This window comes from Manis javanica, chromosome 6 (assembly GCF_040802235.1).
Source record: "Manis javanica isolate MJ-LG chromosome 6, MJ_LKY, whole genome shotgun sequence".
Lineage (NCBI taxonomy): Eukaryota > Metazoa > Chordata > Mammalia > Pholidota > Manidae > Manis > Manis javanica.
In genome coordinates, this window is record NC_133161.1 from 44,906,703 (window position 1) to 44,924,409 (window position 17,707).

The 17,707-nt window shown below is 37.5% G+C and overlaps 1 protein-coding gene across 1 annotated transcript in view; it reads right to left on the minus strand.

Moving 5' to 3' along the window:
* Positions 1-1,281: 1,281 nt before the first annotated feature.
* Positions 1,282-17,707, minus strand: part of GARS1 (glycyl-tRNA synthetase 1) — a 39,152-nt gene continuing 22,726 nt past the window's right edge. The window contains exons 9-17 of the mRNA XM_073238648.1: positions 14,927-15,089; positions 13,647-13,811; positions 12,843-12,951; positions 11,942-12,086; positions 8,105-8,190; positions 6,419-6,528; positions 3,836-3,929; positions 2,942-3,132; positions 1,282-1,576 (exon numbers count right to left, since the gene is read on the minus strand). Coding sequence (XP_073094749.1) covers positions 1,451-1,576; positions 2,942-3,132; positions 3,836-3,929; positions 6,419-6,528; positions 8,105-8,190; positions 11,942-12,086; positions 12,843-12,951; positions 13,647-13,811; positions 14,927-15,089 — 1,189 coding nt within the window. The 3' untranslated portion in view covers positions 1,282-1,450. The remainder of the gene's footprint in view (positions 1,577-2,941; positions 3,133-3,835; positions 3,930-6,418; positions 6,529-8,104; positions 8,191-11,941; positions 12,087-12,842; positions 12,952-13,646; positions 13,812-14,926; positions 15,090-17,707) is intronic.

Here is a 17,707-nt window from a genome sequence, read left to right on the forward strand (position 1 = left end):
TTCTCAGAAGAAACAATGCACTGTTGCTAGGGGAAGGAGCAGAGAAGGGCTCACAGAATTAACATCCAGTACTGAACTCAGGACACATGTGCTCGTCAATGAAGAGTGGAGAGAGCTTGGTTTGGCTCTAATCCCTTCACGATCCAAAGTAGGTAGAGCCCACTAGGCATTTCATGCATCTTTTCCTATTAAGGAGCTTGTGACCATGTCTGACGTGGTGATTTCTTATGGAGGTACTTTCTGTAAAAGGGAGGAAGGAAACAGGATGAAGACAAGACTCCCAAGACCCAGTGGGAGAAAGCTAGAACATATACCAAGTTAAGGGCTATATTATAATGTATCTTAGGTGAAAAGAATCCCTGGAAAATAAAAACTCAATTTATTTAAAATCTAGTTCCTTCTAATTTAATAATGAATGCTTTAAAAAGCACCAGGCAGAACAGGGATAGGCTTCACTAAAAGGTTTTCCTCCCCAAATGGTTTGTTTAAAAATTCAAGACTCAACCAAAGTCTATTTATTGAATATCTATGTAAGATACTATGGGAGGCATCATCAGAAATGAGAAAAAATGAGAGAATTCCTCAGGGGTTCACTACTTCAACTGCTCTCCAAAGCCAAGGCAAAGGAAAACCTGGAGATCACCCCTGTCCTCCCCTATACTGTCCGAGAGGAAGTTGGGGCACAAGACAATCTTAATTCTACAAATAAAGAATTGTTCAAATTAGTACAAGCTCACCTACTTTAAAAGAGAAGGCTCCTGTCACTGTACCCCCATCCTGGAGGCTTTGCAGGGCAGACACCTGTCAGCAGAACTTTAGGGCTGGCAGCCTCACATCACGCTAGCGTGCCGCCATCACTGCTCGGCCACCCCATCCCCAGGCTCAGCTTTTCCCAGATGTTCTGCCTGCTTTAGAGACGGCTGTCTCTTCAGCACAATGCTTCTCTTTCTCAGAAAAAGATAAAAAAATAGAAAAGATAAATCTATAGAGCAGAAAGTAGGTAAGTGGTTGCTTGGGGCTGAGGCTGGAATGGGGAGTGATGGAAATGTTCTCAAGTTGGACTGTGGTAGTGGTTACACAACTCTTGTAAATACACTAAACATCTCTGAATTGTACACTTAAAACAGGAGAATTTTATGGTATGTAGTTTTACCCCAATACAGCTGTATTTTTTACATTTTTAAAAATAAATGAATTGTGTTTAACAGTAAGCCATGACTGTGTCTTCCCAATGATGGGAGGGATAGTTTTTCTGTAAACATGGAAACATGAGCAAACAGATTATAGGTTGTTCAGAATTCCTTCAACTTTAATTGGGGAGACAGATCCAGCAGCCACTGAGGATGAAATGCAGTCCCCGGAGCACCTGTGATGCTGTTTGTTGGTGAAGTGAGCAGGACAGGAGTTACTCTTTTATTAGGCCAAGTGCTCAAAGGTGCTGGAATGGTCCTCATTCCTCGATTGCCTCTTTTTTACCAGTCTCTTGCCCTTCAAAGACAGGGTATCTGGCCTCCACATCGGCCCACGTGATGCTGCCATTGGCCAGATCGTGGACTACACTGGGCAGTTCAGAGACCTGGGGCAAAGGAAGAGAAGCCCAAGAATCACCAGCTTGATCAGATCCTCAAAGAGATCCACCCTGAGCTCAAGCAATCTTACAGAGGCAATCAGTGTCTAAATAATGAAAAGATCTTCTTACAAACTAGTCCCTGCAGAATGTTTCTCCACTCCCCCTGAAGCCTCTTTACTCAACCACACTCCCCTCTCTCTTGGGCCTGGGTTCACGTTTTTCTTCCAATCCAGGATGCCTGCCAGCTCCCCTGTATACTCAATTCGTCCACAAAGCCTTTCCTAATTGTCTCTGTGTCACCTGAATTTCATGTGTGTTAAATGTAACCCTTAGAACAGGGGTCTGCCAGGTAACACAAGTGAGGGAAGCAGGGGAGACGTGCAAACTGGACAGCCCCAGATTAGGAGACCAGCTGTTTCTCAGCACAGCCAGATGCTGGCTGCCCTGCAGCAGAGGTTCCCAGCCTTGAGTGTGCGTCAGAATCATCTAGAGGTCTCCTTGAACAGTTTTGTCCACTGTCTTCCCTCCAGCCCCCCACCTCACCCCAGTTTCCAATCCAGTAGGTCTGGAGTGGAGACTGGCTCAGCTAACAAGTTCCCTGGTGATGTGGATACTGCTGGTCTGGGGAACACACTTTGAGAACCACTGTCAGATGGGCTTGTAGGTCCAGAGTAACTAGATCTGGTTTTGTAAGAAGACAAGCCAAAAATGTGATTTGTCAATTAGGCTAAACACTCCTCTGGAAAAAAGCAGTTTTACTTCTGTTTTCCCTACTATTAACTCTCTGTATTAAGCCAAGCACATAACAGGCACTCTAAATAAAAACCTCCTCCAAATGAATCATCAGTCAGGTGGTTGTCAATTAAAGTGGCCACTCTTTCCTTTACCTTCTGTACTTTTCCCATCTCTATAATTTCCTTCCCATTAAGTAACATTACTGAAATACTATTTACTGTTTTAAATGGGTTAACATGGAAAAGTTTAAACATACACATGTATATATTTATATAGAAACATACAGGTCATAGTGCCTAAGCCCCCCAAAGCTTGCTCACGAAACTATGGTAACCACCACTTGGGATCATATTTCTCTTGCCCAAATAAACAAACAACTCTAAAAGCAAACTGCTGGAGAATGAGCCCACAGTGATCCAAATGGCTATACAATATTAGGTAAGTGTTAATGAATATTTTCATAATTAAACTAAGGGGATTTGGAAATCTGGGCTCTGTCTGATACAAGCTTATGATTAAAATCAAAAAGAAAAAAAAATAAAGGAAAGGGACTATCATACAACAAAATCCAACTCAAATCAGAAGGAACCAGTACATATTTCTAAAACTAAAAACATCAAAGAGAAGGCCAGCCACCTCTGCTCTTATCTGCCGCATGGAGTCTCGGTCCCGCAGAGTTGCTGTGTGGGGGGTCTTGTTCACCGTATCAAAGTCAATGGTGATGCCGAAAGCCACGCCAATCTCGTCAGTCCTGGCATAGCGTCTCCCAATAGACCCAGAGGAATCATCTACTTTGTGAGAGACGCTGTTCCTGGTCAGGGCTTCCGCTACCCAAGATAAGCAAATTAAAAATAAAAAAAAGGAGAAAGCCCCAGTGTCATCTCAATGTTGCAATACAAACTCAGGAAACTTATAAAAGGGACTAAGACAAAAGAGAACCTAAGTTACAGTTGCATGACAAAGAAAAGAAGAAAAGTCCCCAAAGCTTACTAAGTCATTTGGGGGAGCCCAACCCCTCACTCCAACCTACATGTCAAATAGCTACAGGGGGACTAGTATCAGACTAAAAGCTAAGGCCACGAGGCCAGTCCCAACTCCACCACCTCCACTGGCATGACCCTGAGCAGCAAAGGAACTCTTCCCATTTCGCAGCTCTGAAATAAGTGGGCCACACCAGATGACCACTAGGATCCCTTGCAGTGCTGTGGGCCCAGTGGCTGTCCGGCCCCCGGGGTTGTTACACCCCACAGGGTTCCCCTGGTGAAGTGAGCTTCCGACCAAGCTCAATAGCAGAAGCAAGGATGTATTAAATCTGACTTAGGTCCCACCTCAACTCAGTCAAATGCTAGGAGGAAACATCCTGAGCAGAGCAAGCATACTCTCTCTCGTAGAACAAGAGCAGAGGCTTAAATCACTTAGCGTTATTCTTTATGCAGTATGTATTTTACTGGGAAGAGAAAAGACACATTTCCTAAGATTCAGTGTACTTGAGAGTATTTTCCTGGAGATTATTCAATTTGATTTACTTACATAATTCCTTGACAAATGGCATGAACTCTTGGTTTTGGCTCAGTGGAAGGACGGAACATTTGAATGGAGCTACTACAGCAGGGAAACTGAAGAACTGGATGGTTTAAAGGGAAAGAAATCCAAATACATTAGTTTATAAAGATCTAAATTAATGTCTAAACTTCATTATCAAAAATACCAGGAAATATGATATGAAAAGCAGTGTGACAAAAGAACAAAAGCAAGATAACCAGAATCAGAATGAGAAAGATTTTGTGTTCAGTTTTGAATTTGGACCAATTCAGTGCACCTGAACTCTCTGGACCTTAGTTTCTCCATCTGAAAAGTAGGTCTCTACCACTGACTCTGCTTACTTCACAGGTCTGTTGTAGCAAAGTGACATGACATTAGTGCATTCAGAAAGCTACCTCTAAGACGGTCATTTTTTTGGTACCACATAAAAGCCTTACCTCTCTCTGTGGAGACTCCTAAAAAGTATCCCTACAAACCATCACATGAATGGTGATGCCAAAAACAAAATACCACTCTGTCCTTTAAGAGATTCAGACAGCTGAAGGATCTATGAGTCTCAGTGAACAAGTGAAAGAGAAAAGTTTAACTAGCTCACAAGTATATGTCTAAAAGAAATAGCATTAAACAAAAAGGATGTTCTGTATACCTATATTGAAAAGTAGAGCCCTCCTAAACTGTTCCTGAAATAAGTTTCAGACTTACTCAGAAATAAAAATAAATAAATAAAGTCATTCTGTTGAAGGCAAACTCGTCTACCATTCTGGGTTGGAAATGACAGCTGAAGACAGTTCTTAATATTTGTACAAAAGGTTCACTTGAAGGTAAGAATGTAGAACTCAGAATGAATAGTTCTCATAAAAATGACACAGGTTCGAGTTTACCCCTCAAAAGCCTAACTAACCTTTAATGCCAAGCAACAATGACTAGCTCACTGAGAGTAACCCTGAGCTCCGCCAACCTGGCTGCCAGACTCACAGAACATTCAGAATTCTACTGCTCTCCTCCATCTTGTGATAATGTATTTAATGTGAAAAAGAAGTGGGGACCTGCGTTTATAGAAAAATAATTTTTTCATCTTGGAAGCAATGTTTTTATACCAAATTTATTAGGAAAATGGATTGAGGGGCTGTATGTTAATAATTTAGAAACATGTTTGGCTTCCCACAACCTAATCAAATTTCTCTTCTTGATGGGACTCTACAGAATTCATAAAACACTAATTTATTCTTGCTTAGCCCTTATGAAAGTTCTATTAAAACTCTAATTATATCAATCTTGTTAGATTCAAAGAAACAGCTACAAGCTTTTTAGCAACCTTTTATTAGAAAAATAAGCAGGGAAAGCTTGAAGCAAACTTGGCTTCTAAAAGGAACACATTCATTATGTATGTCATCATTCCTCAAGAAGAGCCATGCCTCTTGTTCGCATGCCTGGTGCATAGCCCATGTTCTGATTATCTGTTGAACAACTGAAAAGTTGCTTCTTGAATGTAGGAAATGAACACACAACTTTCTGGCAGAGAATAAAATTGAAACTTCATTAGCTACAGATTACTAACAGTATATCAGGCTTTTTAAAATACTGGCACCAACTCATCAGTCCATTCTTCAAGGCTGACTGTCGTAAAAGAACTATGGAGTTGATGTTCACGTGATAGACACTCTCAGCTTTAGAACGGTCATGCAGATAAGAATGTTTCTTTCAACTAATTGACTTACACTCTCTCTCATCTCTAGTCATTCTTCTTCTGATTGCTTTTCCTAGAAATCTGTGCCTATAACTTAAAGGAGTACTAATCTCTGCAGGCAGAGGCAAGGTGAGAAAGGTGAAGTAAAGGCAGAATGAAGAGATAAAGTAGAAGGCATGGGGCAGTGATTCAGAAGCATCAGAGATACAAGAAAGCTGTGGGCCTTGATAAAAGACTTCTTATAAACATTTATCTTTAGCAGTGCTTGAATGCCCAAATACTATTGCTCAGTTAATCATCTGTCAGCTTCCCATACTGGAATCTCCTGAGGTTCTTACAAAAAAAATCTATAGATCCCTGTGTCTCAGACCTAATAAATCAGTATCTTGTGAGGACCTAGGAATTTACAACTTTACTGCAAAAGTACCCCAGACAAGTTTATACAGTTTGAGAAGGTTCCCTTTAATGCTTTATCAGTGCATCGATACAGTTACTTGGTTTGGCTAAATTCTGAGCCATCTCCTCCTTCCCAATTTCCTGAACATGTGAGCATATCCATTCCATCAAATGTGAGAAAATACCATTCTCTCCACTGATGCAATACAAATAGTTCCCCCAGAGTAATCTTTTTGTATCATAATAGAGAGCACCATGCAACTGAAACAATGGCATCTAAAATAACCTCTACATTCTAAAGCTTGGAAAAGACAACATAAGAAAGTGCTCTGCTTTGTGAACAGTAAAGTAAAGATGAGTGTTCCCAGCACTAGAGCATTACAGTCAACAGCAACGAACTGATCATTCCAGAGTCCTATTAATGTACTTCAGTAAATTTAATTCTCTGACACTGTTGAGAGACCAGCACACTACCCTAGACAACTTACCGTTCTCTGTTCATCTCCCTCACGTACATGGAATGTATGTTCAAATACTGTATACATGATCCTGCCGAGGCCAAAGGAGGGTTCAATTACATTCGGAACAACTTCTTCCACTGCAAAAAAGACAGATATTCAATAGTGTTCTCTAAAACCCCACAGAATGCATTTCAGGCCTTCTCTAAACAATTCTTATTAGCATTAAAAATATCTCTATTCTAGATGGATTCTGATTGATCTTGTACATCAGGACAAAGAAATCAGAACATTTCTAAAACTACTTGCTGGTAGAAATAAGATGTCTTTAAAAAGAAAGTTGGAGTGAAAAAAAATTCACCAAATTTAACTCTTTGTTTATATAGCATAAAAATGAAACAAGGTACCAGGGTATTCTCTCCCCAGGGTAAGCTATGAACAGCAGCTATACTCTATCATCTACCTTGCCTTGCAGAAAGCATTAAAACTCTAGAGCTTTTGTAAGATTTTGCTAGAATAAAAATCTACCACCAAAATAAAAAAAATAAAAATCTACCACCATAGCTGGCAAAATTAATAAAAATAATTCCTACTTCCAACAAGCATCACATGGTTTGTGTTTTACTTTTTATCTTGTTATCTTGGAGCGTCATTGTCTCTCCAAGGTTCTCAGGTCAAGAGGCCTTTAGAGAAGTCTGTTCAGGGATCAGTACTCAAAGACACTTACTAGGGACCCTAAAGCTCTTCCCCTGGGTGAGACTGCACTTGTGAGATACATAGAAAATGAATCCATTATTACTTATTATCCAAAAGGAAGCACTGCTAAGCATTACCTAGGTCTAAGGTAACTGACCCTAACCTTGGAGAGTTTGTGTTTGAAGGGAAATGGGATAACCAGAAGCAAAACCTCACATATGAGGAAGAAAAGAGAGGGTGTTTCTCTTGCCTTGTGACAAGAAGAATAAATTTTTAGAAATATTGTCAAGACATTCCTGCCTCTCCTTCTGAGGCATCTGAGCAGAGGTGAAGTACAGCTCTGAGCCAGCTGCCAGGGCAGGGCTGCAAAGCCCCGGTGCATGAAGGATCCCTGCTTCCTCCTAGACCACCGGCCTGTGTCTACAGCTCACTCAGGCCTGGCCACAAGACAGCCCACAAATGGAACAGTAGACCTGCTCTCTCCACTGGCAGTAGCTTCCAAATACCCACTACTCTCCTTTTCCAGGGGCTTCAGTTAGGCCACAGTTAATGAGCATCCTTCGTATATGCTCCCAAATCTTCACGTCCCAATTCATAAATTTGTCTATAAAAAATAATCATCTCTTTGGCTTCTGAAAAAGCATGATCATGAATTAAAATGACTTTTAATAGGTTAGTTTGAAAAAAAGACAGGAGTGAGTTCCCACTTTTGCTTAGAAAACAAAGGACTTTTTCCTAAAATGAAAAAAAAAAAGATGTTTTTAATCAGAGATATTCTTCAAATGTACCTCAGGTCATAGAAAATTTAAGGTGGCATTATGAAGTGTTCTTCAGTATGAATGCAGCTATGTTTAAAAAAAAAAGTCCCAAGATAATGCTTTAAACATATTCATCAGGTTTAGAGTTATGGCATTAAAGATTTATTTTTCCTCTTCTAATGTTCTGTAAAATGGTTATAAAACTTAAAATTTTTAAGGAGAAACAATGTTTTTTTGTTTGTAATTATTTTTACAAACGTACCATGTAATGTTTTCTGGAATCTCTTCACATTGACCATGTCTTTTGTTAACTGAAATGTTTTCCCTTCAGTTTCAATAGTGAATTCCCTACAAAGTAACAAGATACATAATATATTAATGAAAACATGCAACCCTAAACCTTCATTTAAAGGAGTTTTACAGATTGCTAAACTGTTTTTAAGTGTAATACAACTTAAGTCAACTATCCAGATATAACAGCTGAAGTCAAATTTAAATTATTTCATAATAAGTATTATTCTAACCAAATACTATGCTGGGATTCAACCAAAAATATGACTACTTTTATAAAATTCCACAAGTGACTTAGTGGCTAATTCCTTTGGTTCTAAGATCAAGTAAAAACAAAAACAGTTTCTTAAATATTCTTAGAATAAAGTACAATAAATCAGTCAGAAACAGACCTGCTGGCAAGAAGGCTACTGTGCTCATTATTGTCCCAATAAATGTAAAAATAACCAACTTGACATCTTAGAGGAAGTGCCCACACTATTTCCAAAATACACTTTGACACTTATGTTGAAGATCAGCTTAAAATAAGTTTAATGATTCTGTTTGATGTCAATATAAAATATTCTTCTCCCCCAAATCATTGACTGCAGTATGTTCCTATCCCAAGATATGCCCATTCCGGTTCAGTTACAAGAATTCACATTTATAAGGTGCTTCACGTAACACATATCTCAGTATATGAGGTATTTCCTCACATTATGAAGATCCACCTAGATCTGTCTAGTCTCACAAGCAACTCATTACTGGGAAAAGAGAGCCCTCAAGTGGTTGTCCTTGAAGCTGTATAGTTGACACACGACACTGTACTTAGCTACTTTCTAGTATTGGTAATCTCATGCATCATAGGAATGGTTTTTCCCCATTTTCTACTATTCTGTCTGAAATTTGTATGTATGTGCATTAAAGATTCCATTACATAAACAAAATCATATATATTCTCTGTGAGAATAGTAAATGTAGAGCAGGTAAGTTACCAAAGAAAGTTGAGCAAGGAGATAGTCTTTACTTGAGAATAGTTAATACAGGAAACTGTCTTATTTGTGGATATTACGTAAGTAGGGAATCTATGTCCATTTCAGTGGGATTTGATGTTGTTTTAGCATAAAGAGATGCTAATTCTGGGAGACCAGAAATGTTTAACATTTTTCTTCTAAAATAAATAACTATGTCTTCAATTTAAGAGAGTTCACCTTTTGAAAGCTCTTTTGACAAATGTGTATACACATGCAAGCACCATCACCTCTAAGGTTCCCTGAGTCTGTTCTCTTTTAACCACTCATGTGCTTCTATCACTATGAACTAGATTTCTTTCGTGGAGTTTTGTATATAATCTGTTGTGTAAAACTTCTTCCACTTAGCCTAACATCTATGACACAGATGGGCAAACTTTCTGTACAGGGCCAGACATGAAGTATTTAGCGTTTGCAGGCCACATGCACTCTCTTATAAAGATTCTGTGCTTTTTAAACAACTCTTTGAAAATACAAAACTCATTCTTAGCTGGAGGGCTGTACCAAAAAACAATATGAAAGGTGTTTAAAGGGCACTTTAAAAAATGTATACTCTCTGGTTTTAGGTATTCTATAACTGGAAATTAAGGTGATTAATAGTGTTTATATCTTTGGATTCCTACTGATTTTGTTTTGTCTACTTGCTCTACCAATTAGTGAGAGAGCACAGAAATCTCCAATTATACCTATGGTGGTGTTCATTTTCCCATTCAGTTCTGTCAAGTTTGCTTTATATATTCTGAGGTTGTTTTTAGCTGCATACATAGAAGTGATATGCCTTCTTGATGAACTGATTCCACTACATTATGAAATGCAACTCTGTCCCTTGTAATTTTGCTTGTTCTAAAGTTTACTTTGTTTAATAAAGGAATCCTACATTTATATTATAGCCATCCTACAATTTTGATTTGTTTGTAAGCAAAATCTTGTTTGATCCTTTTAAGCCTATCTGTGCATTACAATGTGACTTTCCTATAAACACCATATAATTGGTCTTGAATTTTTAAGAAGTCTGACAATCAATGGCTATTAATTCAAGTTTAGATAATTATATTTAATGTAATCATCAATATTATTGAGTTCAAATCTATCATCTCACAAATTGTTTTTTATTTGTCCCATCTGTTCTTTGTTCATTTTTCCTCTTAACCTGTCTTCTGCAGTATTTATTATTATTCTACTTTATCTCCCTTACTGGTTTATAGTTATATCGCTTTGAGTTTTGTGTTTTTTCCCAGGTAGTTATTCTAGAGTTCATTATATGTACTCTTTAAAACTTATCATTGTCTACCTTCAAATAACATTATGCCACTTTATACATATTGTGTGTACCTTACAACAGTATACTGTGTTTCCGATTCTTTGCTCCCATCCTTTGGGCTATTGATGGCATACATTTTACATCTATACATTATAAATTTCATAATATATTACTATTGTTTTTGCTTTAAACAATCCATTATCTTTTAAAGAAATTGAGATATTTTAAATAAATTAAAATGTCATTTATCTTCATCCATATATTTATCATTTCTTGAGCTCTTAATTTCTTTGCATAGATCTAAACTTTTGAACTTCTGCCTTAAGAACTTCCTTTAACATTTCTTGTATAAGTCTACAGCAATGAATTATCTGAGCTTTTGTTTGTCTGAAGATATTTTCTCTTCATTTTTTAAAGATATTTTTGCAGGGTACAGTATTTTTGTCTGTAAGCTCTTTATTGTGGTTTACATAGTCTTTGACAAGAACTTTGATCATTCTTATCTTTACTCCATTTTATGTAATGGGATTTTTCCCCCTGGGTACTTTAAAGATTTTTCTCTTCATTATCTGTTTTCCTCAATTTGACTCTGATGTGCTTTCATGAGGCTTTCTTTGTGTGTTCTTTGCTTGGTGCTAAACTTCTCAAATTTGTAGATTTAGAGTTTACATAAAATCTGGGAAATTTTCACCTACTGTATATATCTTCAGATGTTTTTCCCTGTACACCCTCTGACTCCCAGTTACACATTAGACTGCCTCATATGGATACTTTTTTCCCCCAGTCTTTTTTCCTATGCTTCATTTGGGATAGTTTCTATTGATATGTCTTTAAGTTCAGCCATCTTTCTTCTGTAATGTTTTACCTACTGTTAATCCCATTCACTGAATTTTCATTTGAAATATTGCCCTTAGATGTTCCATTTGGTTCTTTTTAAATATATATTTCCATTTCTCACCTGATACACTCGTGTTTTCCCTTACATCCTTGAGTGTATGAAGTATACTTATAATAACTGTTTTAACATCCTTGTGTATTTATTCCATCATGTTTGTCATTTCTGGGTTTTTTTTGGACTGACTTTTCTCATTATGGGTCACATTTTCATGCTTTTACATATGCCTAGAAATTTTCTATTGTTTGCCAGACATAGCAAATTTTACATTGTTTAGTGCTGGACTTCGTATTCCTTTATTCTTCTCTATTGTATTTATATTTATTGTTGAAAAAAATTACAGCAACCACTCTAAAACAAAAAAAGAGCACAAACTTGAGAGACAGGATTCTAATCCTTCCTTAGTCACTAATTTGGACAAGTCTCTTCCTCTAAGAAAGATCTTTATAGTCCATCTCAAATATATTTCCAGGTTATCATGGCGAGATCTCTCAGCAAACACAGTCCTTTAAATGTATCCAAGAAACAGTACCTCCCTGCAAAAAATTTCTAAAGAAACTAATCTCACCCTAACTTTCAGAACCTGGCAGAGAGGGCCTATCTAACTGGAGCCTATATAAAAGTACACATCTTAACTCTTACCCTTTTTCATTCAGTGTTTTCTCCATTTCTGTAATGTAACATTCATCACAAATGGCAAGATACTCCATCACCAGCTTTGCATCCTTCTTATATGCCTTACCAACCGCTCCCTTATTGGGTTCAAACTGAACAATATTGACTGTTTTGTATGAAGTAGTCAAGGAATCCAAAAGTATAGAACTGCCTCGGTATTTTGAGAATGATCTCATTGACTTAAAGCAATCACACCTGTTCATAGTGACTTCAAGTGCAAGATGAAACCACCACCCACAAACTCAGACACCTCACTCAAAATAAGTAAACACAGTCAGTAGAGACTTTTTCAAAGTTGCAGTGAGACAAAAGGGATATGATGTAATCAGCAATTTAACCTGATACACAGCATAATAACCTCTCATAATTTATTCATTTCTTAAATGTCCCAAACAGAACAGGATCTATTTCCTATCACTGGCCTAGCCCACAGATTCACCGACTGGTAAAGGAAGGAATTTCTACTTTGCTGAATTACAGATCAAGGGGGCTAAATTACTCCATCTACCATAAAATAGAGAAAGTATTTTTTTAATAGAGAAACTGTTCCACAAGTAACCTATATTTAAAGGGCATGTAGGTGTGGAGAAATGCATTTTGGAGATGGCTAAGGAAAACTGGTCAACAACCTGAAAGACACTCAGAGCATTTTTCTGAATGTTCTTTTAAGGACCAAACACTGAATGGAACATGTCAGATCATTGGTAAAGAGAGTAAGAAAAGACCAATGAGGCGGGTAAAATAATAAGTTTAAATAAGTGTTACCAAAATACCAAAACATCTTAGCTTTTCCATAGAATTAGGTATAGACTTGGGACTTAGCCACTTCCAACTTAGTCTTAAGTTGTTGAAGTGACCAGAAAGGATATAGGCTCTTTCAAAGGTTTCTCAGCTACAAGTGGGACTTTGGTGGCTCGTGCATGACAAGAAAGGTCGTAACAGGAACGGTCAGCACATCCAACAATCTCAATCCAGCCCTAAAAAGACAACAGATAAACACACTTATTACTTGCATTGGCTGAAAGCATCAGAACATCCAAAAAGAAAGGAAGAATGAAATAAGGGCCCTGCCCAGAATCCCAAAATAATCTGCTGCCAAAGCCTTTCCATCAATTCCATCAAGTAATCCCAGCTAATAGACGGAAAGGGAAGTTTTTACTATTAAATACACATAATTTGAGAAAAGGTAGCTCCCTAAACAAGAGATCAGAATCTACTAGTGTATCCCCAAAATCTATCAACTAGCTCTTTAAGAGCTCTGTGACTTTCTCTACTCAACCCCACCACCATTTCCAACCTCTGCTGGGCTCTGGCAGGAAGGCTACCTTAGCTCCACTCAGGGTATTACCAATTACATTGCCCACCCAGGACCAGACACACCAGCACTGCCCCACCACCGGCCTTCTCCACCCCCACCACATGCACACTCACATGCATACTCTGTCACTCTCTTAAAAGCCATCTAAGTCTACAAAGGGTTCTTGAGATGTAAGAGTAGCCCTCCCCTGACAAGAGAGCAGGGTACAATGGCTTTTTTCCTTTTTGCTCAGGAAAAGATCTCTTCTTTTCATTCCACTCCAATGTAAAGCACACAAAAAAGGAATTTTGAAATCCATGCTTCTACATGAACATTGTGAAAATCACATACTAAAATCCATGGCATTCTACTTACATAGGATGTTTTGGATTCAGCATCCCAACAGTCACAGGCATAATGCGCCATCTCGTTCTCCATGTGTTGTCGGAAGCGGAGTTTATCTGGAGATACTCCAACTTTGATGAGGTAGAGATAGATCCGGCCAATGAAATAGCCTAATACTGAGTTGTTAATCACACCCTAAAAATAAATGAACAAACAAGTAAGTAAATAAATAAGTAAGCAAACATGGTGGAAGGAAAAAATACAAACATTAACACTTTTGAAGGCTAATGTACCACCTCCCATTGAGTTACTCATAATCTACTGAAAAATATTTGAAACACAAGGTAAGTAAATTTATTTAGCTTTCAGAACAATCTCCAATACCCAGCATGTGATCCTGGCTGTTTTTAAAGGGGTTAATGTCAAGTTAACAAGCTGATAACAATGGAGTGATTAAAAATCTTCTACCATACTCACTGTATGGTCAGCAAAAATTCAGCCTAATGCCTCCTATCTCCTAAAAACAGTACTAAAAATGCCATTCATAATAATGATCCAAAGGAATGGCAAATACATTCTTTCTGAATTTTAACAAAACTAGTAAGGCATGTTGAGGGGATTTTAAAGTATTCTTAACCGCTGATATTTGTGTATCCCATAGTATATGCAATCTTAAAATTTTAGTACTGGAAGGATCTTAAAAATCACCTAGCTTTATCTCCTACCCACTGCAGAGCTCTTCTCTGCAAAATAGCTGAGAAGTAACCACCAAGCCACTACTGGAATATTTGTAGGGGCAGGAAGCTCACTGTTCCCAGGGCAATTCATTCCATTATTGGGCAGCACCTACTGTTAGGAAGTTTTCACTCACTCATTTCTCCGGGCAAATAAGTGGAGAAGTTCTATTATACACAAGACTTTATCCCAGTTGCTACGGGTAATACAGAAGACTTTAAAATCCAGAGGCTTGCTTTCTGAGACAAAACGTCTTCCCAAAAGTAGTCCATATTGTTAAAAGTCAGATTGATGGGAGTATAGGTCAAATCAAGACCTTTCTTCCAAGTGTTCCACTGAACATTTTTTTCATTAGCCCCAATGGCCCACAACTTTACATGCTCAGGTAATTTCCTCCCAGTAATGATAGTGTACAATAAATACTGCATAAAAACATATACTGTATAAAAAAATAAAATGACTGCTAAAATAAAATATTTTGTCATTTGGTACACAGAATTTATTAAGTTTTTATTATAATTCATTATATTTGAATAGGTATAATAATCTTAATTAAATTATCTTTGGAAACTTACCTGTTCAACAGCATCTCCTAGGCGCATTTTCTGGGCAGACTGTCCGCTGACCTGGGCTTTTGCTGAATACAAATAAAGGTGGAGATCTGCCACATTCTGGAATTTGGGATGGTCTTTCTCACTGGGATCTACAAAGTGCTCAATTTCTGCCATTGTGAATTCTCTGAAAGCAAAAATAGAAGGGATAAAAGCTGCATGCTTAACTATTAAAAACAATAAGCAAGGCCCTTATTTTCAACTTCATTTTATAGTGTTATAGGACCTCACACTATAAGAATCTCTTCTCAATAAACAGAAAACTGTTTCCTAGGGGAATGGCAAAAAAAAATGTTGGATTTTATGTTTCTCTGGGTGGTTATTTTAAATAACATTAATGAAAATTTTATTATCCACCTAAATAATATTTTTAATAAATACAATGAAACTTCTCTCAAATATTAATCCCTTCTATGTAGTGCCATTGATTCTTTGCTTAACCAAACTTTATTCAGTCTCCTGAATCTTGTTCCAGGCCCATCTGTGCAATTCCTTGTAGAATCCAGTTTTAGCAAAAACTCGGCTAAGTTCAACCAGAACTGCTCCCCCCTTGCTATCTGATCTTTCTTGCTGTTGTATCCAGTTTGCCCTCCTCCACCATCCCCATATGATGTACAATCACCTGGCCTGTCTTCTGTAAGAATCCTGTTAGGCCAGGTTAGCCAGAACCCCCTTAACCCAATGTTGCCTCTAAGTAAATCTCCATCCACTGACACCTCCCACCCCGTTATAAATCCCCACTTGCCCACTCTGTTTTCAGAACTGAGTTTTGTTCTAAACTAAGTTCTCTTTTCCTTTATTTCAGTAGTCCTAAATATAATCTGTTCTTACTGCTTTAACTACTGTCTCTGTTTTCTCTATGACACTGGCCACAACCAAAAAAGATTATTACTTTTAATGGAAACTAAATTTAAAGTATAGATTAATACATTTTTAAAACTTAAGACGACTTAAACAAATGTCAGACACAAAAAAGAAATGAGATACTGAATTGTGACTTCCCAATAAGATGGTTTTCCTTAAAGTATTAACTAGTCTTTATAAATATACACTAATGAAGCTCCCAATACTCCTTTTTCAAAGAATGGGAAATTAAAAAGTGATTTAAAATTGTTCTTTAACTGTTATAGTAGCTTGATTTCTTCTTTCTTATTGCTCTGAACAAGTAAATGACTGATAATGGCACTATACAGCTGGTTTCTTTAGAGTAACAGCTTCTTAAATAAAGTATTTTCAAGGCAGAGGACATGATACATGAATTGAAAAGGCTAACATAAAGATAACTGCATAATGATGAAATAAATATGCACATAATAGTGGTTTCCCAAAGAGATTTCTCTGAATGGCAATTTAGTAGCTACTGGGGGAAAAGTATTTTAAGTTAATTTTATGAGTCAAAATCAAATCTCTCTTCTTTAAAAACACACAGACTTCAACATCCATTCATGATAAAAACTCTCAACAAAATGGGTATAGAGGCCAGGTACCTCAACATAATGAAGGCCATATATGAAAAACCCACAGCCAACATTATACTTAACAGCGAGAACCTGAAAGCTTTTCCTTTAAGACCGGGAACAAGACAAGGATGCCCACTCTCCCCACTTTTATTCAACATAGTACTGGAGGTCCTCGCCACTGCAATCAGACAACACAAAGAAATAAAAGGCATCCAGATTGGTAAAGAAGTTAAACTGTCTCTGTTTGCAGATGACATGATATTGTACATAAAAAACCCTACAGAATCTACTCCAAAACTACTAGATCTAATATCTGAATTCAGCAAAGTTGCAGGATACAAAATTAATACACAGAAATCTGTTGCATTCCTATATGCTGATGATGAATTAGCAGAAAGAGAAATCAAGAAAACAATTCCATTCACAACTGCATCAAAAAGAATAAAATACCTAGGAATAAAAGTAACCAAGGAAGTGAAAGACCTATACTATGAAAACTACAAGACACTCATGAGAGAAATTAAAGAAGATGTGAATAAATGGAAACACATACCATTCTCATGGATAGGAAGAATTAATATTGTCAAAATGGCCATCCTGCCTAAAGCCATATATGAGTCTATAGATTCAATGCAATCCCTATCAAAATACCAACACCAACAGCATTCTTCAATGAACTAGAGCAAATAGTTCTAAAATTCATATGGATCCACAAAAGACCCCAAATAGAGAAAGCAATCCTGAGAAGGAAGAATAAAGCTGAGGGGGGAGGGGGGTGGGATTACGCTCCAGGACTTCAAGCTCTACTATAAAGCCACAGTAATCAAGACAATGTGGTACTGGCACAAGAACAGACCCATAGACCAATAGAACAGACTAGAGAGCCCACATATAAACAGAAGCATATATGGTCAATTAATATACAATAAAGGAGCCATGGATATACAATGGGGAAATGACAGCCTCTTCAACAGCTGGTGTTGGCAAAACTGGACAGCTACATGCAAGAGAATGAAACTGGATTATTGTCTAACCCCATACACAAAAGTAAACTCAAAATGGATCAAAGACCTGAATGTAAGTCATGAAACCATAAAACTCTTAGAAGAAAACATAGGCAAAAATCTCTTGAATATAAACATGAGCAACTTTTTCCTGAACGCATCTCCTCGAGCAAGGGAAACAAAATAAAAAATGAACAAATGGGACTACATCATGCTAAAAAGCTTCTGTACAGCATAGGCAGAACACCATCAGCAGAATAAAAAGGCTACCTACAGTATGG